The sequence below is a fragment of the Cryptomeria japonica genome, chromosome 8, assembly GCF_030272615.1.
Source record: "Cryptomeria japonica chromosome 8, Sugi_1.0, whole genome shotgun sequence".
NCBI lineage: Eukaryota > Viridiplantae > Streptophyta > Pinopsida > Cupressales > Cupressaceae > Cryptomeria > Cryptomeria japonica.
Window position 1 is genome coordinate 315,770,226 of NC_081412.1, and position 26,482 is coordinate 315,796,707.

Genomic DNA, 26,482 nt, shown 5'->3' on the forward strand with positions numbered 1-26,482 from the left:
ATCATGTTTGGTCATTTGCAATTTGTGATCTTCACATGGGATTCTGGGTTTTGCCTGATTTTGTCCTAAAAAATCATGGGTACAAGTGTTCTTGTTTTAGGGTTTTTACCATTTTTTCCGAAAAACGATAGATATTTTGTAATCTTTAGTTTCTAGGTTTGGCGATTTTTTCCTCAAAAGTCCTGGCTTCTTGTAGTTTGCTTTGGGGCGTCGTGCTCATTTGCAAAAGTTTGTGGACGATTTGTGTTATCCAGAAGTTCTCCAAATTCTGGGAGGGTCAGTGGCAGGCTCATGTCGCAGAATGTTCTGAGAAGGGGGCAGCCTTCTTTGTTTTTCTCTGGGAAGTTAGATCGATGACCGTTAAGGGAGGGTATTAGAATATTGTGATGTTTCTTTAATGGTCGTCTTAGTCGTCTTTAGTTTATTTAGGTAGTTTCTATTTTCAGCTTCAGTTGACGATTGTTTTTCTAAGAAACATCGTTTCTTGTAAATTCTTTATATAGAGCTCTCACTTTAGTTTTTAATACATTGAGTATTTTAACAATCTTGGTAGTTTGGCTCAGCCAATCATTAAATCAATCTTTTATTTTTATTCTAGCTCGTGCAATTCACAGTTTCACTACTTCACAGGGAATAGCCTTTACAAAATTTTGTGAACCGTGCATCTTGGCTACACCCTGCAGTCACTGCAAAGGCATCAATCGGCTATCTAGAGGTAGTATGGTAATTAGTTGCTTTCATGCTTAGTGACAAATCTTTTTAATTGTATCAACAATCTGGGTTCAGTTAGCATCCCTTAATCATTGTTTATTTGCACAAGCCTTTAAGAACACCCTCCTAAGTTTAAGACAAGCTCGAAGTGTGGGAGAGAGTACCCACTTTCATTAAGTTGGCCTTGAACCCTCAATTGTTCTGTTGACGAACCCACTTTACTCACTTGATGACAGCTCTGGTCTCGTGAGTGAGATTTCATTCTAGGAAGTGGAGTAGTGGTTTTGGGACCTAACAAGGCTGCTATGAGGCTGATCCATCCCATGCGTTTGGGGCAGCTCTTTACTTAGTCCTCATTCATGTTAGGACTCTCAATGGAAGCTCCTATTTTTGCCACAAGAGCTACAATAATCTTTTCCAACAAGCTTCCCAATAGATTGAGAAATTTTTGCTACATTTTCTTCCAACTCAATGAATCTTGCTCGATCATCTTGAGACATCCTCTGTTCTTTGGGCATGTTTCTCACTTCTCTATTCCACATGCAGGTGGATATTGTGTGCTATAATGGAAACAAACTGCCTTCTCTTATGCTAGCTGTTTTAGTGATGGAACTCAATCTGCAAAATTATCACACCACAAAAATGAAAGAATACAGCTGCTTAACTGCCATTTTGATTCATAAATGGTAAAGATATTTCATGACTAACTCAACAACACAAATCTCCTCATTTCCTATGGCTGCCCCTTGCAAACTTGTTTCATAAACAATTTTGTGCTTGGAAATGAGTTGTATTAGTTTTGTAAATAAAAGACAATACCGTATGCATGAATTGCAACAAACAATAAGTGAAAATATTGTAAGAGTAAAGCATATTACAAGAGTTTGTTCAGATAATTTAATATTCGATTGTATTACCAATAGAGACAAAAGTTCTATACAAAGAATTTGCAAAGACGATGTTTCTTAAAGAAACAATCGTTAAGTGAAGATGAAAATAGAAACTAACTAAGATGACCATTAAAGAAATTTACATTATTCTAATACCCTCCTTTAATGGTCATTGTTCTAACAATTCTACAAAAGACATCTGCAGGTCTTTCGGCCACGAATGCATAGAAGGCGACCCTTTTTGGTCATGAATACATAGAACGGTCTGCAAAATGAACCTGTTGTGTAGATCCTCCCTAATTCTGGTTCTGCAGAACTTCTGGAAATGACTAAGATAACCACAAACCGTCCACAACCAAAACCGTCCCTCCCTAGAGCTAGAGACACTGAGAACAACTGCATAAACCGAAACTATGATTTTGAGGAAAAATCGGTAAACTCTCCACTGCTTAAGAAAAACAGCTAGAAACTTTTGCAGATGAGCACGACACCCCAATATAGACTGTAAGAAGCCACGATTTTTGAGGAAAAAACTGTCAAACCTTGAAATCGAAGTTTACAAAGCATCGTCTTTTTCGAAAAATGGTAAAAATCCTCAGACAGAAACACTTGTACCCATGATTTTTGAGGACAAAATCATGCAAAACTTAGAATCTCACGTGAACAAGTAACTTTGCGGATTACAGATGACCAGACACAATTTTTGAGGAGAAAAATTGCACAAAACCCAACACTAATTTTTTTTAGGAAAAAATTATCAAAACCCATCAAATAATTTTTGAGGCAAAATTATTAAAACCCATCAAATATTTTTTAAGGCAAAATTTTAAAAACCCACGGAATAATTTTTAAAGGACAAATTATTAGAACCGATAAATAATTTTTTTGAGGTGAAAAATTACAAAAAACCACAAAAGCATCCATGAACACCCACAAAACCCTAGCCGTGGGTAAGAGTAGAACTTGGGCGCCAAAAAAATAAAAAAATAGTCGCGAGCAGATCCAACACAGAAAACATGACCCACGAAGCACTCGACACTCCTGCAGAGAAGAAATCACGAAAGGAAAAAAAATAAGAAATCGTGTTACCAAAACAATGTGGAAAAAAATCATGGGCTAGAAATCATCTGCAAAAAAAAAACGCAGAAAAGATCGTGGGCCGATAATCGTTTGCGAAAAAAAATGTAGAAAAGATCGCGTGTAGGACAGGAGAAGTCACGAAAAAATCGTGAAAAACATAGAGGACTCACGGAAAAACGTGCGTGGGTGGAATTGAAGGTCATGTGCAAACAAAGATGTGACACGATGTGGCCGTGAAAGATGCCAAGTACTGATTGAAGCAGTCTGATTTAGTTTTCTGATTCTGATTTCTTAGGCCAACGGTAGGAGAATTTGGTTTTATATGTTTGTTTTTGAGGTTTTATGCCTTTTTTGTGTTTTTGCAATGTATATATATGCCTTGGGAATTTGACAATGCAATTGAATAACAATGATAAAACATAAACTAATGACTGGAAACAAATTTCAGATTGACTGATTTTTTAACAGCAACTAACAAATGCCAATAAATAGTGGAATTCAACAATGATATGCCAAAATTGGCCTACTAGGAGTCCAACAACTTGCCTGGAGGGCTTCTTTATTGACTAAAATGAATCCAGTTGCTGCTATAGGAGCTTCCAAGGTGTTCTTACTACTCCTTGAGGTTTTATTTTCCTAAATAATAATTATCAAAAACAAGTCTTGCACAAATAGATAGAACTGCTGCTGTTTCCTTCAAGCCCCCAAGAGACTTCACTGAATTTGGTCAATTTTCCCCACTGATTTGCTCATATCTCTCTCCAATGATATCATAAACCTGAAAGAATGATTCCTAATGCTGACAATGAAATTTGCACAAAAAAACCAGATTTAAACCCTCCAATTTATTTTCTGTGAATTCCTAGGCAAGCTAGGAGTGTACGGCTAGGCTGGGAGAGGTATGGCTGGCCACAAACTGCAATAATTCACCAAAATCTGCCCTCTAACTGCTCAGATCTGATTCTCATGTTTAGTTGCTGCTGTAAGTGTCAAAATTCCTCTGATTAATACCCTTGTTGGACAGATATAAGCATTCCTAGCACTCCAAATTGACAAAATATGAAAGAGTTTTTATCCTTTCATAAATGGAGGTCTACGTCCCCAATTCCAATCCACACACCTGCAAAATATGTTGAAGACTTGCAAAAATAGTTTTTCTTCTCAGAATCCACAATCACAATGAATCCCAAAATGTGCACGTACAACTCCTTTTCTCTCCAAAACCCCAAATCGAACCCCTAAAAGCATCTTTTCAAGATTCCAAAAGAATCTTCTCTTCTTAAAAAGGTACACCCAGCAAGAGGGTTATATCATCATGAAATTTAACCACTTTTTAATTATTAAACTCTCCTAGGAATGTGTGCAAGGAACTTTTTATCATAAAGTCACTTATTAAGTCATAAAGTAACTTATAAAGTTACTTTTATTAACTTTTGAATAATAAAGTTATAACTTCATAAAGTTACTTTTATTAACTTTTGAATAATAAAGTTATAACTTCATAAAGTTACTTTTATTAAAATTTTCTATTAATAGAAAAAAGTAACTTATAACCTCTTGTAAGCTTTTATAAGCTTTATTGAATAATTTCCCACCAAGCTCCAAAATTGGCTAAGTATAGCTTCTCTTGGTGGACCAAACATCTCCTTATCCCATCATTAGCCTGCGGAGACGGCTAACAGGCAAATCTAAGATTCTTGAGTGATCACTGAAAAATTGGGGACATTACAAGCCGAAAAACAAATTACGAACAAACGCGAGATGGCTGAAAAAAAAAACTCCACACACAGCACCCAGACAAAAAAGTTGCACAACAAACAAATAGAAGACCGTGAAAACCAGAACAAATTTAAGGATTACAAATTCTTCAAAAAAAATTTCTTGTCTTGCTTTGATACCATGTTCAGATAATTCAATATTCGATTGTATTAACAATAGAGACGAAAGCTCTATATAAAGAATTTACAAAGACTATGTTTCTTAAAGAAACAATTGTTAACTAAAGACGAAAATAGAAATTAACTAAACTAACTGAGATGACCATTAAAGAAATATAAATTATTCTAATAGAGTCCAACCCGGAAAATGCAACATGTGAAGAAACTCCAGAAGAGTTAAGACAACTTGTTTTATTTTACAACTATCTTTGTGCAGTCTTACATGGTCACTGCCCTCACAGGTCCTTTAAAAATACATTTAGTACTTTCATAGTATCTTACACTTGCAGTTGCTCTACAATTTAGTACAAATATACATTCTCTACTAAGAATCACTCTATTTCAGAATGAAAGAACAAAAAATAAATAATTGTCAAAGAATGTTTTACAATTACCTATATAGAGAAGAGACTTGAATGAAAATTTTGAAAGATTCCGAAGTACCTGTTATCATTTTATGACACCCTTGGTCCATCAGTGAGAACCGATCAGAGATACGATCCATGGACCGGCGTTGCCCCAGTTGATCAAGGAGAAAAGCAATGGAATTATGAAGTGTGAAGTGTTGTCTTGTTCGAAGGAAGTCTCTTAGTCCTCAACCTCAGAACTCCGGACCCCCGAAGTTCTCAAGTTGCTAAGCCTCCTCTCTTCCTCGAAACTCCGGAACCTCGAGGTTTTGAAGTTCCTTTCCTTTGCTTTCCTTCTCTCTTCTCGGGAACTCTGGAACCTCGAGGTTTCGAAGTTCCTTTCCTTAGCCTTTTGGTTCCGAAGTTCCTTTCCTTTCCTCCTTCTCTCTTCAGTTCCTCGAAGTTCCTTTCCTTTGTCTTCTCTCTTCTGTTCCCCGGAATTCTGGAACCTTGAGGTTCCAAAGTTCCTTTCCTTTGCCTTCTCTCTTCAGTTCCCCGAAACTTCGGAACCCCGAGGTTCCGAAGTTCCTTTCCTTTGCCTTCTCTCTTCAGTTCCCCAGAACTCCGGAACCTTGAGGTTCTGAAGTTCCTTTCCGTAGTCTCCTCTCCTGTTCCCGGAACTCCGGAACCCCGAGGTTCCAAGATCCCAAGCCTAAGTCTTCCCAACTTCGGAAACCTGTGCTTCTGAAGTCTTTCCAACTTCCTTCCGACTTGCAACACTTCTAGATGGTGTGATCAACACTCAAGGTTTTTAATGCTCCAACAACTCTTGCTTTTCTATATAAGGCTGTTATGCCTCATTGTAGAGGGTTCTCTCCCTGCTGACTTGAGCTATTCTATGCTCTTTCACTTCTCTTAAAGATTTCTATATTTTTGCATTTCTGCAACTGTAAGTTTGGCCATTGGCCTTTGAATGAATTGAAATTACCATTCTTGCCTTACTTCAACTTATGAATGTTGTGTATGTGTTCTTACCTTCATTATAAGTGTATGTTTGTGACTTTCTTTCACATATATGCTGTGTTAACCTATTTCTGGGTGTGACTTGTGGGAAACCTTCTCCCTCTTGACATTCAACAAGTTCTAACCTCCATACATGCGTTGAGGTCATTCATGCAGCTGAAGTTTGTGTATCTCTTGGGTGTTTCAGTTGATTCTTTGTGCCATTTCGGGTGGGGAGAGAAACATCTCTTATCTTGGTGCATCACTTCCTTTCATTTTAAGCATCTCTCTCTTCTCTTTTCCTCTGCAAGCTGTTAGGATAGGCTTAGAAGTAAGATTTGAAGTGTCGAGTTGGTTCAAAACTTGCACTTGGATTGAGAAGGAAGCTGGCCTTCTCCGGAGATTAAACCCCCTTGTGCAAGGTCCCACACTTCGGGGTTGTTTACATGTTTCACGAGGTTGTTGAGTTGATAGCTCAGCAAGGGTGCAAGCTTTTGTGATAACAGTTTTTGGCACGCCTGGTGGGACAAATTTTCGATGTACATGCTTAGGATTCAGTGCTGTTCTTAGTGTCTCAGCCTTTAGAGGCAGTCATCTTTCAAGCACTTGGCGACTTTGCTCACAAGTCCCATTGTTCATGCCAAGTTCGTAACTCTGGAACCCCGGAAACCCGAGGTTCCCAAGTCATCAACTCCGCAAGTCCGAAGTTCCCAAGTCCGGAACCCCGAAATCCCCAGGTTTTGAAGTGCTTAAGTCCTCAACTCCGAAACCCCAAGGTTCCGAAGTCTCTGCTCACAAGTCCACCCTTTTTCATGACTTGTTTTAACTCCGGATTGCATGCCCAAAATTTATACAAGGGCGTCTTCTAGAGGTAGTTTCCAATTTGTAGAACTCTCATCTTTAGGCTCTAGAAGGCAGAGAGGTAGATCTTCATTGTCACTAGAAAGGGGGGTCAAGGTTGTAAACACTCCATCTCCCAGGTCTCGTTCTACCCCTCCATATACAAGACCATTACTGTCTAGGGCTCCCACCACTCATCAATAGACCACTGTTTCACATGGCTTGAAATCAAGTTTTTGTTACCTTCAATGGGGGGAGTCCTCTTATTTTGACTCAATGGAATGATATACCAGTGGCTGCGTTAAAGAGTATACCATACTTCATTGGTGAAATAGCTACTACCCCCATTGAGCACATTCAAGACATTGCGAACATCTTCTCCGTCCATAATGTCACTCAAGATGATGATGCTGTCAGACTCTTAGCCACATCTTTGAAAGGAAAAGCTTTGCAATGGTATAGAGGGTTGTTGTCTAGCTCCATTCACAATTGGGATGAGTTGGGGGAGAGGTTGTGCAACCATTTCGAGGACAAAAGTGATCATCTATCACTTGTGGAGCAGTTGACTACAATTAAGAGGGCACCTCATGAGTTCATGGGAGATTTCAATTTCAGATTCCAAAAGACATGGAATAGAATTCCTGCTCTAGTGAAGTCATCTCCAAATCATGCCTTGTATTATTTGAGAGCTCTCAACAGCAATATAGCTGTCATGATACAATCAATGGGTGGAGCCTCTCTACCGGGTGCATATTACATAGACATAAGGGCAAAAAATTGTTTGATATAGGCTGGGAAGATAGCTCCAAGGCCTCTAATGCCTCTCTTCCCAGAAGCTCCTACTCAACCACCCACCTTGGCCCCTATCCCCATGGCGCCCGCAGGTCAACCATCCACATCCTCTACATCCTCTAATGAGGTCCATGAAGTCAAGGCTCTATTGCAAAGCTTTGGCAATGAGTTGGTGACACTATAGAGGCAACAAGCCCATCATAGCAGACCTTATCAAGCTCAAAATCAGAACTATCAGTAGAATAGGCCACCCTTTCAAGGGCAAAACCAATTGAGCAATGCCAGGCCTTTGAATAGTGTGAACCCCATAGCTGCAAGCAACTCAAAAGCAATGGTTCCAATGCAAAACAACCTCGCCCAGGGGCAAGCTTGGTGTCAACTATGCAATCAGCCACGCAACCAAGGTGCATGCCAAAATGAAGCGTTTGTCCAAGCTTTAGTGGTGCAAAATGAGCCAACCACCTCTGCCAAGCAATATGACCCAAATCAGCCTAGTGTTGGCACTCAAGCTTACTTGCAAGGTGATTCTACCTTTGTCAATTGGCAGGAGGCATAATTATGTGGTATGAACCAAACAAATGGTGAGTCTATGCTACAATATACAAGCTCAAAGAGGAGAGCCATGGAAGCTGCCTCACCTTCAACATCAGCCCATGCTCCATTGCCCAATGTAGCTGTCTAGGATACAAGCCAAAATACCATACAAGGGAGCAAGAGGTAGGAGGAGGCCCAAGTCGTCTAAAGAGCAAAGGTAAACCATGTAGCTTCAAGGGCCTCCAAAATCAGTTGATGTTCCTTTCAATATAGTAGATCAGATGAAGAAGGCCAACCTCAATGTCACTATGTGGGAGGCCCTTTCCATCCCATCTCAAAGGGATTTGCTCAAGGAGGCACTGAAGGACATCAACCAGTCAGGTGATGAGGTAGCAGTCAGCTGAAAGGCAGTCTCCACCAGTTTGGTGCAACCCATGGAGGAGGAAGATTCAAGCAAGATCAGCAAGCCTCCCCCCTTCTATCTCTCTTTAATCATAGGAGATAACTTAGTTCACAATTGCATGATAGATTCAAGAGCTAGTAGCTCAGTCATGCCTAAGAAGGTAGCTGATGTTCTTGGCATAGAATATGAACCTATGACTAAAGGGGTGGTCCAATTGGATGTCACTTCTATTAAGACAGTAGGGGTTGTTAAACATTTGAAGTTAACCTTGCATGCATGCCCTGGTTGCACTGTCTTGCAAGACGTATCAATCATCGACCTCCTTGCCTTCTTTGCCATTTGCTTGTCTAGAGACTTCATCACCAAGATAGGTGGATACCTATCTTCTGATTGGTCCCACATGCTATTTTGAACAAGGTATGGTACCAAGGTTACCATAAGGGCAGAGCCCATTGCGCAAAACCACATTGAACCCTACACCCCCAACCCTAGAAACATGAATTGCACTATGCACGAAGAGGGGGAGGAGTGCACTGTCTGTGAGCCTGCTACTCTTTTGCAAGAGGTCCCTAATTGTTTGCTGGACGAATGGGCCAATGCTTTTCAGTTTGATCCATTAGCTGAGACTGAAGAGATTGCGCTTGGTACCTTTTGTATCCATGAGGAGGATACTCCTATCCCCAACCTCATCAAGACACAAGGAGATTCATAGGGGTTATGGAGCATGTTTTTTGATGGTTCAAGAAACAAGAACGGTGCAGGTGCTGGTGTGATGCTTGTTTCTCCTAAGCAAGAGAAATATTTCTTCTCTTTTGAGCTTTAGTTTGGTTGCACCAACAATGTCGTTGAGTATGAAGCCTTGATCCAAGGCCTCCAACTTGCACAAAACAGAAAGATCAGATCCTTGCAAGTATTTGGAGATAGAAAATTATACAAAGATCATATCCAAGCTCAAAGTATAACAAAGAACAACCTACTCAAATCATACAAATACCTGGTTTGGGATTTGATTGAAGGATTCAAGGCCTTCAACATCCAGAGTATTCCTAGAAGTCAAAACAAGCATGTTGTTAGGCTTGCAGCGGTTGGTGCTCAATTCGACATACCAGCGCATGTTGCAAGTGAGATGGAACAACACATCGGGCTTGTTGTGAGAGGCAAATTGGCAAGTATTCGAAAGTGATCAACAGATTGTTATTTTCTTGCAAAATGAAGCATAATTATTTTCTAAAAATTAGTCTAAGCTGCAAGACTAGTATGGAGATCAAATCATGCAGCTCAACTCCAACAAGTTGCCTAAAGGTCTAGTTACCTTGGAAGGCATTTTCAACTCGGATGACCAATCGAAGAAGAAGATGAACTTGGCTGCAAAGAAGTGTGATTACAAGCCAGTTGTTGTCGCCGAGGGTAGGTCTCTAAACTTGGGCCAGGTATGTTCCTCAACCGAACAAGAGGCCTTTTTGGAGCTTTGTCAAAAATATGATGACATAGTTGCTTGGACCTATGAAGATTTGAAGGGCTTTGACCCTAGCTTAGCCCGACATACTATAGAACTAAACCCGGATGCAAAGCCAGTTAGACAAAAACAAAGGCCAATAAACCCCAAGATTGAGTCACTAATGAGGAAGGAGTTGACCAAGCTCATAGAAGCCAATATCATCTTCCCTATCAAGCATTCCTCCTGGGTGGCCAACCTTGTCCCTGTAAGGAAGAAGAATGGGGAAATCAGACTGTGTAGACTTTAGGGACCTCAATAGAGCCTCCCTCAAGGATCATTATCCCCTTCCCTCCATGGAGCAGATTCTCCAAAAGGTCAGTGGCTCGGAAAGATTTTCATTCTTGGATGGGTATTCTAGCTACAATCAAATTTTAGTCCGAGAATTAGACAAATACAAGAGTGCATTTACTACTAAGTTGAGTACCTATGCTTATTTTAAGATGCCTTCTGGGCTAATCAATGTAGGTGCCATGTTTCAAAGAGCAATGGACATGGCTTTCAGGGGTGTATTAGCAAAGTTTGTTCTTATATACCTTCATGACATAACATGGCTTTCAGGGGTGTATTAGCAAAGTTTGTTCTTATATACCTTCACGACATAACTGTTTATTCAAAGCATGCAACTGACCATCTTGGTCATTTTGAGCAGGTGTTCATGAAATGCAGGGAGTATGGTGTGTCCTTGAATCCTAGCAAGTGTGTATTTACTACTGATCAAGGAGGACTGCTAGGACACATTGTATCCAAGGAGGGCTTGACCATTGATCCAGAGCGAGTGGAGGCTATTCTTTCTCTCCCACTCCCCAGTCACAAGAAAGGATTGCAAAGTTTCCTTGGTAGGATCAACTTTGTGAGGAGGTTCATTCCCAACCTTGCCACCATGGTAAAACCCCTCACCTCCATGTTGAAGAAAAATTTGGTTTTCAGTTGGACCAAGGAGGGAAGGGCTGGTTTTGAAGAGATTAAAAAAGCAATTGCTCAGGTCCCTACTCTTGTCAATCCTAACTATGAAAGGGATTTTATCCTCTATACCTTCGGAGGAGAATCCAGTGTCTCAGCTGTCCTAACATAGCTGAACGACTATAATTTGGAGCAACCTATTGCTTTCTTTAGTGAGGGGTTAAAGGACTATGAGCTTAAGTATAGCTATGTAGAGAAGCAGGTCTTCACTGTTGTAAGGGCATTAAAAAAGTTCAGACACATGTTGTCTAACAACAGGATCCAACTCTTAGTTTCGCATGCAAGTGTCAAGGATTTCCTTCTAAACAAGGACATCAGCGAGAAGTGGGCTGGGTGGATAACCGAGGTCATGGAATACGACATCAACATCAAGATCACCAAGCTTGCAAGAGGCAGGGGCCTATGTGAGCAGCTTGTCTCATCTTCTGAGACTACTTCAGAGGCCGCCCTTGTGTTACAAGAGGATCAACCAACTAGCAGCGACACTCAATTCAATTGGGTAAGTGACATGACCACCTTCTTAATGGAAGGTAGATACGCCCAAGGTCTGGACAGACCAAAAGAAGGCATTTCAGATTGCAGTCCATCCCCTATGTCTTAGTGGATGGCACCCTTTTTCGTAAAGACTCTTATGGAGTCTTGTTAAGATGTATCGAGCAAAATCAAGCCAACAGATTGTTAGAAGAATTTCATGATGGCTCTTCAGGGGGCCACTTCTCTGCAAGGATTACAACTATCAAAATAATGAGGACTGGTTATTACTGGCCATCCTTATTCAATGACTCACATATTCGGTGTCCCCTCCACCATCATATCAGATAATGCCAAGGCATTTGTTGGAACCCAAATCAGTTCTTGGGTAGTTAAGCATGGTGTATACTTGAAGACGTCATCCAATTATTACCCTCAGGGTAGTGTCTTAGCTGAATCTTCCAACAAGAACCTCATCAGGATAATCAAAAGGGCGATTGAAGACAACCAGAGGGCATGGCATACTAAGTTGAGGACAACCTTTTGGGCTGACAGGATCACACCCAAGAGGGCGATCAGTAACTCCCCTTTCATGTTGGTATATGGGAAAGAAGCGAGACTTCCAACTTCCCTAGTGTTACCCTCTCTTGAACTAGCACATCAGCTATAATTGATAGAGAATGATGCCATTATAGTAAGGCTAGCTGAGCTAATGGAGCTGGAAGAGGTTAGAGGTCAGGCTATGCATACGCTTGAGACTCATCAAGAACAGGTCAAGAGAGTTTTTGACAAAAAGGCTACTAATAGGGTCTTCAAGGAGGGAGATCTAGTTCTAAAGTGGGATGCAGACAAAGCCAAAGTTGGGTGACACTCCAAATTTGATGCTATTTGGAGTGGTCCATATGTCATCACTAGTTGCAAGGAGGCCAATGCATTTCATCTCTCCAGGCTTGATGGCGAAGTTCTTCCAATCCTAGTGAATGGGATTCATCTCAAGCCCTGCTTCTAAAGAGGGTGTTGATGACTATGTAAATATTAGACTAAAAGTTGTTTTGCTTTCATAAGTGCTTGTGCACCTTCCGCATTCTCCGTAAGAGGGTGTGTGCTCTAGTTTCTAGTTTCCCTCCAAGTGATGGTGCACACATGTTTCGGGTCTTTTCAATGACTCAGTGCCCAATTGATGCTCAAGGTTTCTGGACTTCATGCTTAGCAGGCAAGCATCCCACATAGGTTGCCAAAAATGTCATTTTATGACATCCTTGGTCCATCAGTGAGAACCGATCAGAGATACGATCCATAGACCAGCGCTACCCCAGTTGATAAAGGAGAAAAGCAATGGAATTATGAAGTGTGAAGTGTTGTCTTGTCCGGAGGAAGTCCCTTAGTCCTTAACCCCAAAACTCTGGACCCCCGAAGTTCCTAGGTTGCTAAGCCTCCTTCTCTCTTCCCCGAAACTTTGGAACCCCGAGGTTCCGAAGTTCCTTTCCTTTGCTTTCCTTCTCTCTTCCAGGAACTCCGGAACCCTGAGGTTCCGAAGTTCCTTTCCTTTCCTTAGCCTTTTTCCAGTTCCCTGGAACTCCGAAACCCAGAGGTTCCGAAGTTCCTTTTCTTTCCTCTTCTCTTCAGTTCCCCGGAACTCTGAGGTTCCGAAGTTCCTTTCCTTTGCCTTCTCTCTTCAGTTCCCCGGAACTCTGGAACCCCGAGGTTCCGAAGTTCGTTTCCTTAGTCTCCTCTCCTGTTCTCGGAACTCTGGAACGCCGAGGTTTCGAGATCCCAAGCCTAAGTCTTCCCAACTTCGGAAACCTGTGCTTCTGAAGTCTTTCCAACTTCCTTCCGGCTTGCAACATTTCTAGATGGTGTGATCAACACTCAGGGTTTTTTACGCTCCAAAAACTCTTGCAACTAGTTTTCTATATAAGGCTGTTATGCCTCATTGTAAAGTGTTCTCTCCCTGCTGGCTTGAGCTATTCTACGCTCTTTCACTTCTCTTAAAGATTTGTATATTTTTGCATTTCTGCAACTGTAAGTTTGGCCATTGGCCTTTGAATGAATTGAAATTACCATTCTTGCCTTACTTCAACATATGAATGTTGTGTATGTGTTCTTACCTTCATTATAAGTGTATGTTTGTGACTTTCTTTCACATATATGTTGTGTTAACCCATTTCTGGGTGTGACTTGTGGGAAACCTTCTCCCCTCTTGACATTCAACAAGTTCTAACCTCCATACATGTGTTGAGGTCATTCATGCAGCTGAAGTTTGTTCGTCTCCTGGGTGTTTCAGTTGATTCTTTGTGCCATTTTGGGTGGAGAGAGAAACATCTCTTATCTTGGCGCATCACCTCCTTTCATTTTAAGCATCTCTCTCTTCCCCTTTTCCTCCGCAAGTTGTTAGGATAGGCTTAGAAGTAAGATTTGAAGTGTTGAGTTGGTTCAATACCTGCACTTGGATTGAGAAGGAAGCCGGCCTTCTCCGGAGATTCAACCCCCTTGCACAAGGTCCCACACTTCGGGGTTGTTTCCATGTTTCATGAGGTTGTTGAGTTGATAGCTCAGCAAGGGTGCAAGCTTTTGTGATAACAATACCTTTTCCAATTGTTCTAACACGGTAAACATTGCCACATATATCAAAGCAAAACTGCCACTTGATTGCAAAACCGCCATGACATCTTGAAGATTGTCACCACAGAAGCAGAATCAGATTGAGCTGAGGGAAAATCCCCCTTGCTATTTTTGGCAGTTTTCTTATTGACAAAACTGGACCCTGTTTGAACCTGGCTAAAACCACCACATATGCAAAACTACTGTGGCACTTGTAAGATTGCTACAACAAAATTAACACCACCACCTTGTGATTTCTAGTGGTTTTTTCAATTACGAAATTGTACCTTGTTCTGTTATATCTTAAGGATCCACTTCAGCATTGTTTGATGCTAAAGAGCCCAGATTACCTTAGAACCATCTGCAACTTCTGTGGACCTCTGTACAAGCTGCCTTATTCTGGTCTTGTTGAGAATAAAATTTGAAGTGTTTTAAGATTGTTTCAAGTTAGACATTTTGACTATAAGTGAGAATGTTGGCTTAGTAAGTCAAACCAACTAACTTTTCATTATTCAATTGAGTTCAGATCATTGATGCTATTTATGGTCAAAATTTCTTTTCTTGTTAAGAAGTTGATATCAAGTGACTTCACCTTCGTATGATATGAATATGAGCATGAGGCCAAAAACAAGTTAGCGCTAGGGAAACCTCTAGTTTCAAAGGACAAAGGACCATAAGGTTTATGCCCAATTACATGACTTTTGTTCTGGTTGTAGCCTATTAACAAGTCAGACCTTTGGTGTCATTGCCTCTTGCTACTCAAAGCTAGCTTCCTAGCAATCACACTGTTATGAACCTTATGTTATTCTATGCCAACGATAATGACATAATTATTTAGTGAGCCTAACCCACCCTTTCATGCAAATTGGGACACCATTTTGGGTTTAATGAGCCAATCCATCTCTTCGGTTACAGCATTCTTCCCATCCACATATTTGGCCAATTTGTTTGTGTTCAATATATCTTTTTGGTAGGAAATTGTATGTGCATAAAAAGGAATTATAGCACATGGATGCAATGAATAATTCATGAAGAGAAAATAATTAATAGCTCTCAGGTCTTAGAAGGTCATTGTGTTTTTGATGGAAGTTGTGCTCAAGCCTACAGCAATTGTGTTGCTGGGCCATGGGTAGTCTCCCACCATCTGGATTATTCCGCCTGAGTTGGCATCCATATCTTTCTAGTAAAGTTTAGTGATAATTTTCAGACCATGATAAGCAGAGTCTACTGTCAGAAAATTTTGTCCTAAAACTAAGTGGCTTAAACATGAACACTTCAATCAAAACAATAATCTCTGACTATGCTAAACTACAAACACACACTGCTGAAAATGTGAACAGCAATTACATAGTATTGAATTCTCGAACCTGCAACTGTCTTCTCATTAAATTTGAAAAGAAAAATACTGAATTTGAAATATATTTTAGAAAAGGGACTTCATATGTATCATATTAAAATTAAAATATGTATTTTTTCAATATATAAGTGCACTAAGAATCTAGCTAAGAGAAACTAGATGAGTTATCATGTAAGGCACCGAGTTAAGCTTACAACATATAAGAGTGATACTCAAATTGATCGATCAATCTGTTAGTATGTCTAATCAATGTATCTAGTCCAACAACTATTAACTCCTAATCAAAGTAGTTAAGTTACATTCACAAATCATTTAAGGCTTGAATAATTAACTTGGTGCTAATCTGAAAGAAAATCCCCTACATAGCTGGTCCCTGTTTTCCTATATATCTATGCCCTTGCCATGCTGATCTCTCTGCTGCACAGATCCTGAATCTGCTGCTATCACTGTTATGCCATCTCTGTGAGAACGCTAATTGAGAAACTGAAGGTAAAAATAACACCCCTGCTTTGTGAGGACAGTGTTCCCCACTAATCTGTGTCTCTCTATCAGCATCTCAAACATCTGGTAACTGAAGCAAAAACGTCAACAAAATTAACTACCTCTTAGAGAATCCTTTGGGTATTGGAGTAAGAGTCTTATCCAGGCCAACTCTCTTTTTCTGAGAGAATCCTTTGGCAATAAATTTGTCTTGGTACTCTTCAATACACTTTGTAGTTGTATGCATAGAATCAATCAATGATTTCAGGGTAGGTTTAGAAACTGTCTCCATATAGCTAGGACAATCCTCCATCATGGCATCTTGCCATGCTCTGATTGGATCAACAAGTAGCTTGTCATGGTCACCATCTCAAACTTCTCTGGCCAAGACTTGACCAGGTTCAGGGCTGTATTTGCTAATGATCACTTGTTGACCATCAAACTCAACAATTCATTGTAGATTTGACATGCAAAGAATTGAGAGAAGAGTTTCATCAAACCAAGAACATAAAAGACATCATCTAGCTCAAGAACATTGTTTGAAGACGTGGAAGGAGACAGCTTGATCTAGTAATTGAACAAGTCGCATCATTTCCCAACTCCACTTGTATGCCATCTTCTTGTTGGTGGCTTTCTTTCCTTTAGGATTGAGATGCATAGAGGGCCATCTTGTGGCACTTGAAACACTTAAACTGATTCAAGTCTCTTTTCCTGTAGTTCATAGAATATGAATCTTATTACTTGCCCTTGTGAACCTTCTTGTTTCCTCCCTTCTTACTATCTATTCTCATCTTCCTAACAAGTGATGGGTTCTTAGTTTCTTCCACTTCGGCTGAAATAGTCTCTAGTCTGATCTCCTGTTGGATAAAATCATCCCAAAGTTTCTCAAAGTGGGAAGCTTCTCATGGGCATAGAAACCCCAAACGAACAGATCCTAAGATGGAGAGAACCCATTTATAGCTATGGGCAACAACTCAATCATTCTCCACCTCCCCCCCGACAGTAGTGAGCTGATTTTGAAGCATAGTGATCTCCATTCATAAGGTAACTGGGCACCATGCCGATATTATTGATATGTGTGGAACTAAGTCTGCTCCTATATCAACATCTTGTGAGAAACGTTCACACTCTGGTACATGGTGATTAAGGCATTGTACATCTTTGCTATCTTCTTCTCTGCAATATGAGGGATCAAATGGTCTTTCACTGAATTGAGGATGATTCAATTCACCTTGGCTGACATTTTGTTATGCTCAACCAATTGATCAGGTTTGGTAGAGGCTACAGTGTTCAACTCCATAGAACTTCAAATATTAACCTCCTCTAGCATCTGTGATCTGCATTTCCAACTTCCAAGATGTGAATTTGGAAGTCCACTCTAGGTGGTCACACACTTTGAGACTGAGACTAGTCAAACTTGGAGCTCTTGGAACACTATAAACTTAAGAGATCAGCTGAAATGACTTAGTTCAGCAGTCTATTACAGGTGCAGATCAACACTCCAATTATTGGAGCACTAAGGGCATCCCACCCTACAACCTCTCCGTTGATGTGTTTTTTAGGCACAGCCAATCATAAAATAAAATACCAAGGTATCTTATCCTCTCTTGAATAAAGTTTCTCAAATGCTATGTTTCGCGATCAAATGAGACAAGTCCAAGATTTCTACTGTCAAGTCTTGATTCGTGGATAAACTCAATGGTTGATGTGATTGTTGGTAATCCAAGGGGACTTACATTGAATACTTGAATGTTGAACGTTTGGATGTTGCTGGAACTTAGATTCTAACTACTTGATTTGGAAAATAAAATAACAAAAGACATAGGGTTCGAGGAGTCTATTCTAATCTTTAGAATTTGAGAACAATGAACAACCTTTGGTGAAACTCGACTAAACCTTGCTTCGACATGCGAAGCAACAACTCCACAAAGCTTAGTGTGATCTTCTAAGGAGAGCAAAAATGATGTTCGAATCACCATCAACAACAAGGATACCATCAAGGTGATGCATATCAAGGTATTAATAGCAATTGAAGTTAAGCTCATTTAAGGATTCCAGTTGACCACACAAGGCAAACTTTCAATCAACAAATTGTTAGTGGTATGGATATATGACTTTCGCCATTGATCATACACAAGGTTCTTTCATTCATCTAAACAACATGAAAGCAAATGAATTGAGAAGTAGAGACCACGCAACTTGTTGAAATGACACATTAATTCACCATAGCTTCAATGAAATTATATGCTCTTTACAACAAGATTTTGGCAGCAATCTTTGCCTTCTCCTAATCTAATTTCTATTCTAATTGCTAACTATCTTCTATCTATTCTTCTACTCTTGTTCTATTCTTGCTATTATTAACACCCCTTTACAAATGAGAAAACTGAGCCTTATATAGATAGCTCTTTACAATGAATGGCTCAGGTTGATTCCCAATCAATGGCCAGGAGTACAAGATGGAAACCCTAATTAGGGTTCGTTACAACAACGCCTTCTGACCAATGAGAAAATTACATTTTAGGTCCAATATTGAATGTGAACCAATAGAAAATAGGGGCAGGTAGCTCAAAGTTTGTGTCTTCATAGGATGAATCGGGGGCATTGCATCTGGACATGCTGATGTGGAGCTCCTCTAATTGTTGGGATGATGACTAGGATGCCCTCTCAACTTGCACTTGCAGACTTGATTCATCATCATGAATGAGTATTGAGTAATATCTCTTGATACTTAACATTATTCAGTTTGTTCAATGTGATGATGATAGTTGATCTTCTCTTATTCATGATCTACTTGATGAATGGTGCATTTGGTTGGATTTGACTCCTCAATGTACTGACTTTGATTCTTGGATTCCCGAAGGGAATTCAAGATTGTAAAACATTTCTTCATCAAATAAGCTATCTTTCTTCATGTTTCAAGGTCTTGACTTTGATCTTTGCATTGCATGTCTCGAACTTGATCTTGATGTTGAACTACCCCTTTGGAGCATTATTTTGATCCTCCTACAATCAGACTTGTCCTTGATTTCTCCTTTAGTCACCTGCAAAGCAAACAAAAGGGGATCAAAAACATAGAATACATATTAACTTCACTTACCTTTCACTCCATATGTTTGATTTTGTGCTTTCTATAGGTCTGATGATGCATACAATTTCACCAAATTTCGTCTATGTAGCCCTCAATTTGGACTGAAAATTTTCCAGCTTGGACTTAGAACCTTTATAATGCAAATCACCTCTCTCAAAAGTATATTTTGATCAATGAAATGATCAAAATTCTTTGTCCAAATCGCTGATCTCCTTTGTCAAATCACCTTCTTGAAGATAAAGTTGCTGATGTTTTGAAATGCAGATCTGATTTTGCTTGAATGATGCTTTGATGTGTGACAAAATGAATTACAAATGCCCCCATATATATAGGCACTAAGGGCTTAGAGTCACCACTTTTCACTTCAATTTCTTCTAGTCCGACTTGCATAATATGTAAATAAGATGTCCTTTTAAACTTCTATTTGTTAGGTGCTCTTACCCTTGAGACAGCCGACTTGTAACTCTTTAATAAAATGTTCCTTTGATGCTAACATGATTTGGCAATTTTCCCTTGCATTTGTGTTGATCTTGATTGGTGAATGTCAAATCATTTACATCAACACCTTGGGCAGCATTTTCACTTTCCTTCGCACTTTGATATTTGCAATTTCATTTGTTTGATGAATCCATAATGGTGAATTTAATAAAGCAATTGGCCTTTTCCTTTTCCTTTGTATCACCAAATCTTGATCGACATTTTCAATTTCATTTGCATTGGTAAAATACCATTGGTTTGTGCTTAACATCCTTGGCGGCAATTTTGACTTCGTTTTGACTTGACAACATGAGCAGCTTTCTTGAGTTCATTTGGACTTAGTCATCTTGGCGGCTTTTCAAACTTCATTTGGACTTGGTCATCTTTGCGGCTTTTCAAGCTTCATTTGGACTTCTTGTCTTGGGTGGCTTTTTCTCCTTCATTTGGACTTCATGGTTGGAGTGGCTTTTCTCCCTTCATTTGGGCTTGATGGTTGGAGCAACTTTTTGTTCTCCATTTGGACTTGATCATCATGGCGGATTTTCAAGCTTCATTTGGACTTGGTGAAAACCTCCTTTCTCAAATCGGTGATTGGAACTTCATTTGTACTTGGGTGTTTTATATTTCATTTGCACCACTTTCATTTCGCACTTTGTTCATACCTCTTTTCTTCATTGAAACTTGAGTGAGGCGGCATTTTGACATCCATTTGTACCAAATTCGTTTCATGGTCCGTTCATACCATGTCCAAGTCCCGAACTTTCCAACTTGAATGGTGGCAATTTCATCTCCATTCGTACCAATTTTGTACCTCATTTCATTCGTACCTCTTCCAAGTCTTGAAATCTCCGACTTGAAGGGCGGAAATTTCATCTCCATTCGTATCAAATTCGTTTTGGGATTTCAAGGTTCTCATTTGCACAAACTTGAACTTGCTAAGCAAACACTTGTCAAGGTCACCTCTATGGAGTAAACTCATGCCTTTGTCAAATTTTCATCTCAGGAATCTAAACTTAACCTAGGTCATGAGACTTTCACAATTTATCTATATTTGAAAGCAAATTTTGATGACTCCCTTATTCTGATCTATGCCCATCCAAAACCCTAATTCATAGAATTTCAAACCCTAAGACTTTTCTTGCAAATTGACAACTTTTAGCAACATTAACCACCTTAGCAAGGTTGGCAACACAACCTCAATCCTGACTTGACAAGACATATTCACCTCTCGTAAGCAAAGGCTAACAACCACTAAACTTACCAAGCTAAGACGACCTAACTAAACACCTATGCCTAAGCAAAAAGTGGGGGGCCCATCCAAAACCCCAATTCATAGAATTTCAAACCCTAAGACTTTTCTTGCAAATTGACAACTTTTAGCAACATTAACCACCTTAGCAAGGTTGGCAACACAACCTCAATCCTGACTTGACAAGACATATTCACCTCTCGTAAGCAAGGGCTAACAACCACTAAACTTACCAAGCTAAGACGACCTAACTAAACACCTATGCCTAAGCAAAAAGTGGGGGGCCCATCCAAAACCCCAATTCATCAAACCCTAAGACTTTTCTTGCAAATTGACAACTTTTAGCAACATTAACCACCTTAGCAAGGTTGGCAACACAACCTCAATCCTGACTTGACTAGACATATTCACCTCTCGTAAGCAAGGGCTAACAACCACTAAACTTACCAAGCTAAGACGACCTAACTAAACATCTATGCCTAAGCAAAAAGTGGGGTCCCCATTTGCAATGGGGCGATGTGTGAAAACGTCACAACACTCTCTGAGGTCTGGATCTCTTCAATCACTGAATACCCTTTGGATTCACACCCAATGACAAAAATGAGCCACCTGTCTTAGGTTAAAATCAACTCTCCAATCACTGGAAGATTCTGGGTATCACACCCAACAACTTATAAGAGGTTCTTGTGCCTCTTAATGCCATGGCTCTGCTTCAATCATTATCGCTAGTGCATTATACCTGTTGCAACCCCAAACTCCCTCTCATAGGTAGCTGTCCTTTCCATCTATGCAAACCTTGGAAGATTTCAGATTACTGCTTTGATGCTATATTACTTTTTTGCACTCAGAAATTGAGTCTTAAAACTTAGGTAAACAGATTCTGCACTCAGAAATTGAGTCTTAAAACTGGGTACTTAGAACACACAAATTTCAATCAAAACAATAATCTTTGCCTATGGTAATCTAAAAATACACAGTACTGAAAATGTGAACAGAAAACACACACTATTGAACTCTCAAACCTGCAACTATTTTCTTATTAAATCTGAAAAGAAATAGAATGGATTGGAATGGAATTTTGGAAAAGAGACCCTGTATGCATCATAACTAAAATTAGAATATGTGCCCTTTAAATTGGCACGTGCAGTAGGAATCTAAGAGAAACTAAAGAAGGTGCCAAGTAAAGCTCCAAGTTAAGCTTACAACTTATTGGAGTGGCATTTAGATTGACTGATCAATCAACTGGTCTGACTAATCAATCTAGTCTAACAACAAATAGCTCCTAATCAAAGTAATGAAGACTCAGGTGCATCCACAAATCACTCAAGTCTGAAATAGTTATCTGGGTGCTAATCTCAAAGAAGACTCCCTAAATAGCTGGGCCTTATTCTCTTATGTAACTATCTTCTCTTCGTGCTGATCTTTCTGCTGTGCACAGTTCTTAATCTGCTGCTGTCACTGTTGTGCCATCACTATGAGAACCCTAGCCCAGCAACTTAGAACTTTAAATAATTGCTTCTACTTTAGGTAATCTACATCTATTTCTAATCAAATTTGGCCATTTATTGTATTCTTTTCCAGTTATTTGAAAGGGCCATTCAGGTTTTGTGAGAATTTAGAGAGTTAAATTTCTTTCAAACAGTTAAAATATTTGTTCTCCAGAAATTTCAGATTTACTTTCTAGTAGTTTCACATTTCAATTTAGTAACTCTTTTTTCAGATTTTTGTTATGTATGGATTGAAGTTTCAGAGCTAGGTTTACAGTAAGTTTCATAATTTTTTAGAACTACAGTAAGCTCCATATTGGATCTATCAGAACATTTAGGATCATAATGGTGGTATCATGGTACTTTCTTGGTCTTGTGGGTGGACAGGAATATTATGGGAAGAACATTTGAAAATGTCTGAAGCATACATTCAAAGCTTCCTGTAATGGAAGCAACAATCATTACTAAGTATTATTACCCATTAAACAGTAATGCAATACAATTTGGAGGTCAAAACATGGTTGTATCTGGAGGAATGATGTAAATGGCATGAGAAAGCATCAGTTTACAAGCATTGATGAGCATTATGTTTTAGTGAAGAGCCAATCTTCTTAAAGAGATCAAAGAAGTTGGTGTGAATGTGTGTGGAACTTGGAGAATTGTGTAGTAGGCCATGGGAAAAGACGAAAATTGCTGAGTGCATGAAAGTATTTAATGAAGGTCTGGACTTGGGCCAGTCTATGAGCATCTGGCTGAAAGTTTGCTTAAATTGTTGCGGTCCCAATCCTCTTACAGTTGCTTTTGCTAGACACCTTAGGGAAAGAGGCTTCTGCAAAGAAAGGGAAAAAGGATATGAAGGCTATGAGCAATCTCAAAATAAATGCCTCAAATGCCTCTGATCAAGTATCTTATTTGCATGACGAGGAGGGAAAACATGCAATTATGGATTTCAGTTTCGAAATTATGGCTACATCCTTGAGTGACATTTCAAGTCCAACAACAATTTATGAAATGACACTCAACTCCTAGATTACAAATGCAGGTATGTAATGGGGTACCATTGGAGAAAAATTATGATGCATAATTGCAATGGTTGATAGTGTAGTAATATCTTTCCTTGGGAGTTCAACGTCTGAGAATTTTGTCTTCTCATCTATGTGGCAAAAGAACTTGGATAGAAAATTTCATATCTCTCAGATCTTCACACAATTTTTTCATAACTACACTTTTTTCTAAAAAATCTATTGGATGGTTGTTGTCAAGAGGTAATGTCACCAGGATCTGAAGTTTCTTGTTGTTGAGAGGGTCTTAGACAGTTCAACATCCAGTGCTCCTATTGCCCTGGGACAAAACAATTCGATGAGGGTACCCAATACTAATAATGCCATTGTTGGGTAGTGTGTCCATCACACGCTTTTTATGGGAACGGACACAACTTTTGGGGATATTAGAAACACCAGCCTTTAAGGCAGTTGGCCCAAAACCCACCTTTTTAAAAAGCAATCTATTGGGGACAAATTTGTTTCGAACATTTTGGCATGCAATTGGGGTTCTCTTTTTTCTCTTGATGGTTCAAATGTGTTTGAAATGGACAAGGTGTTGAGCACAATTTTCATGTGCATCTGTATTATTTGGATTCTAGTAGCAAGCATGGGGGCAAACTTCTCCAAAGAAGCAAATTTAAACAATTATTTTAATGTAGATGAAACATAAATTTTCATGTAGACACAGAGAAGAATATAGCTATTGATAATTTTAATCAGAATTAGAGTAATTTATTAAATATGTACATGGCAAATTCCTGAAAAGAGACATAGGATATGTACCTCGTCATTCCACATAGTGTTGGGAGATGTCATTGAAGATGAGATGATTCTTCTTCTTCAAGTAATTGAAAAGGTGGTGCCATGTCAGACTTTGGTTGTAGTATAGCAATCTGTCTATTTTGCCTTGGGAGCAGGGGAAACACTAGCTGCTTCTTCTGGCGCATTTGTATGCAGAATGATGGTGGTACATAAAACTTCTATTACACTGATATTTATTTAAAAGCGTGCAAGAAGAGAATAGAAATTACATGCTTCTTCTCTTCCAATGCATACAATTCATGTGTAAGCTGATATTTGGAAGATTTTTTTATCTTTTGAGCTGCTGGCTGTTTGTGGAGCAATCAGGAGTTTTTAACTGCTTTGTACTTTAAAGAAGCAGAGTGATGAACTACCGCTTTTGTATGTTGTAATTAATTTTCATGTCTTATAGTAATGTGTATCATCTTTGCCGAGGTATTCAGAATTGATGGATTCACTTGGTTTAAGTTGTTTGACTGCCATTGGATTCTTGTGGAAATCAAAATGCTTTGCACACAGTCAGTTTTTCAGCTTTTATAGGGAGATTTTTTCCTTGTAACCCGTTTTTTAGAATTATATAATCCTTTTATTCAGTGGAGTAATAAATGCATTTCAATTTAAAAAAAGATGATGAATATTATTATTAATCTGAAATGTTTGATGGCAGTTTTTTTGTGCATATCCCTGTTTTGCTGTATCTGAGACACTCTAAAATCAACGATTTGTATTTGATACAAATATCTATATGTAACATGGTCTTTTTGTTTGTTTAGACAGATTTGAAGCTTGCAGCTTGAACTGAAAATGTAAGGTTTAAAATTGTAAATTATGTCATGGTGTTTGATGATACCAATCCATACCTTGGCAAAATATCTCACATACTCTATATTGGGTTGATGCTTAGTATCTTCGTTTAAACTTTTTCTGTGTCATCAGCTGACTTTTGCAATGACTGGCAGGGAAATAACGCAACTTATACTCTTTGCCCTTTTCCTATCCTGTTTGCAAATTTAGTCTGTGAAATGTGCTCTGTAGTTCCCTTATTTTTGTTTTTGGGCTTTATCTTTCATTTCAATTGCCTGAGGCACAGTGCAGTTTATGATGAAAAAATTATACTGAAGTATCAGTGATCTAAACAGATTGTTGAACTTTAAAAATTTCATCCGAATCCACAATGTAAGGGCTCAATTTTGACTTAACTGACCATTTTAAAAATTTCTTTTGAACTTTTTCCATGGTTAGAGCTATCTTTTTTTTTTCATGGACAGATTTCTGTTTTGAGCAGGTATGCCAAAGCCAAAAGCCCCCCAGAAGATTAGTGGTGTAAACAAACGTGTGTGGAGATATATTAATGATATGCGCAACAAAACTGCTGAGACCAAACAGAAGAATGCAATTGAGGCCTGAATTCGTGTGAAAAAGATTTTTACATATAGTTTTGAAGTCAAAAGGTGTTCCATCTTGAGATGATCTAAAGAACTCAATCTTTGCCATTATAGAGTTCAAGTCCTTGTTTCTAGTCATGACAAAATTTTGAGCAAAGAAGTAGATTGAAGCATAGAAGCTAAATATTGTACCATTATACATGTACGAGAGTGGTGCTAAATTGGCCCTTTTTCATCTTTTTCCTTGCAATTTTATGTTGTAGAACTGTCAGGATCTAGATCTTTTATAAACTTTTTGAAATGTGAGATCTGAGTATATCATTATGACTACGGTTAGTGAAAATTTATGCGAATCTTTTAACTACAAACTGAATGATGGCATATCTCACGTCATTCAATATTTTCTTTATGCTTGAATGGCATAGAGAAGGATGGTCAGCTCTCCTCAATTTAACTGAAATTTATACTTTTTCTCAAGTCAATCTTATTATTCGCTGTTTAATTTATATGTTCTCTACTACTTTCTACTTTAGGAATGCACAGGAGCACTTCTGAATTTCTATGTGTGTGCTTTTAGGAATAGCTGATTATGTTCGATTTGTTTTTTTATGATTGTTTCTTAGCTCATTATGTTCATGAAATGGAAATAGGAACTCCCATTCTCTTACGAAGAGCAAGGAAATAAGTAGTGATCAATTCAATGCAATATTAGAACTTTGTCTTGTCCAAGATATTTGGAATATATAATAATTTGTTTTAATACAAGTTCCATTGAATTTAAAGACAACATTGCACTCAAAAATCTGTAAGGCATAGGTTGCGAACTTACTATGTACTTTTTTGGTAAGGTACTATGATATTTTATTTACCGACCTAGCTAGCAAAGTGTTGTGACCATCTCACACATCGCCCCATCAAAATGAGGACCCCTCTCTTTTTTGGGTCTTGCTTTCTCTTTGCTTGACTTTTCTCTGCTTGTTAGGTGTTTTGAGTGAGTTAGTGATGGCCTGGGTTAGGTATGTTAGGGTTTCCTCCGTAGAGCTTGC

General features: G+C 39.0%; 1 protein-coding gene across 2 annotated transcripts in view; it reads left to right on the forward strand.

Annotated features, from left to right (window-relative positions):
* The window catches only part of LOC131064677 (uncharacterized), an 82,705-nt gene extending 56,763 nt beyond the window's left edge, over positions 1-25,942 (forward strand). Inside the window, exon 3 of one of the 2 annotated variants that reach the window (XM_057998904.2) lies at positions 25,337-25,942. In XM_057998904.2, coding sequence (XP_057854887.1) covers positions 25,337-25,458 — 122 coding nt within the window. In that variant the 3' untranslated portion in view covers positions 25,459-25,942. Of the gene's footprint in view, positions 1-24,824; positions 24,858-25,336 lie in introns of those variants that run through there. The other variant, XM_057998905.2, reaches the window with a different exon arrangement.
* Positions 25,943-26,482: the final 540 nt, after the last annotated feature.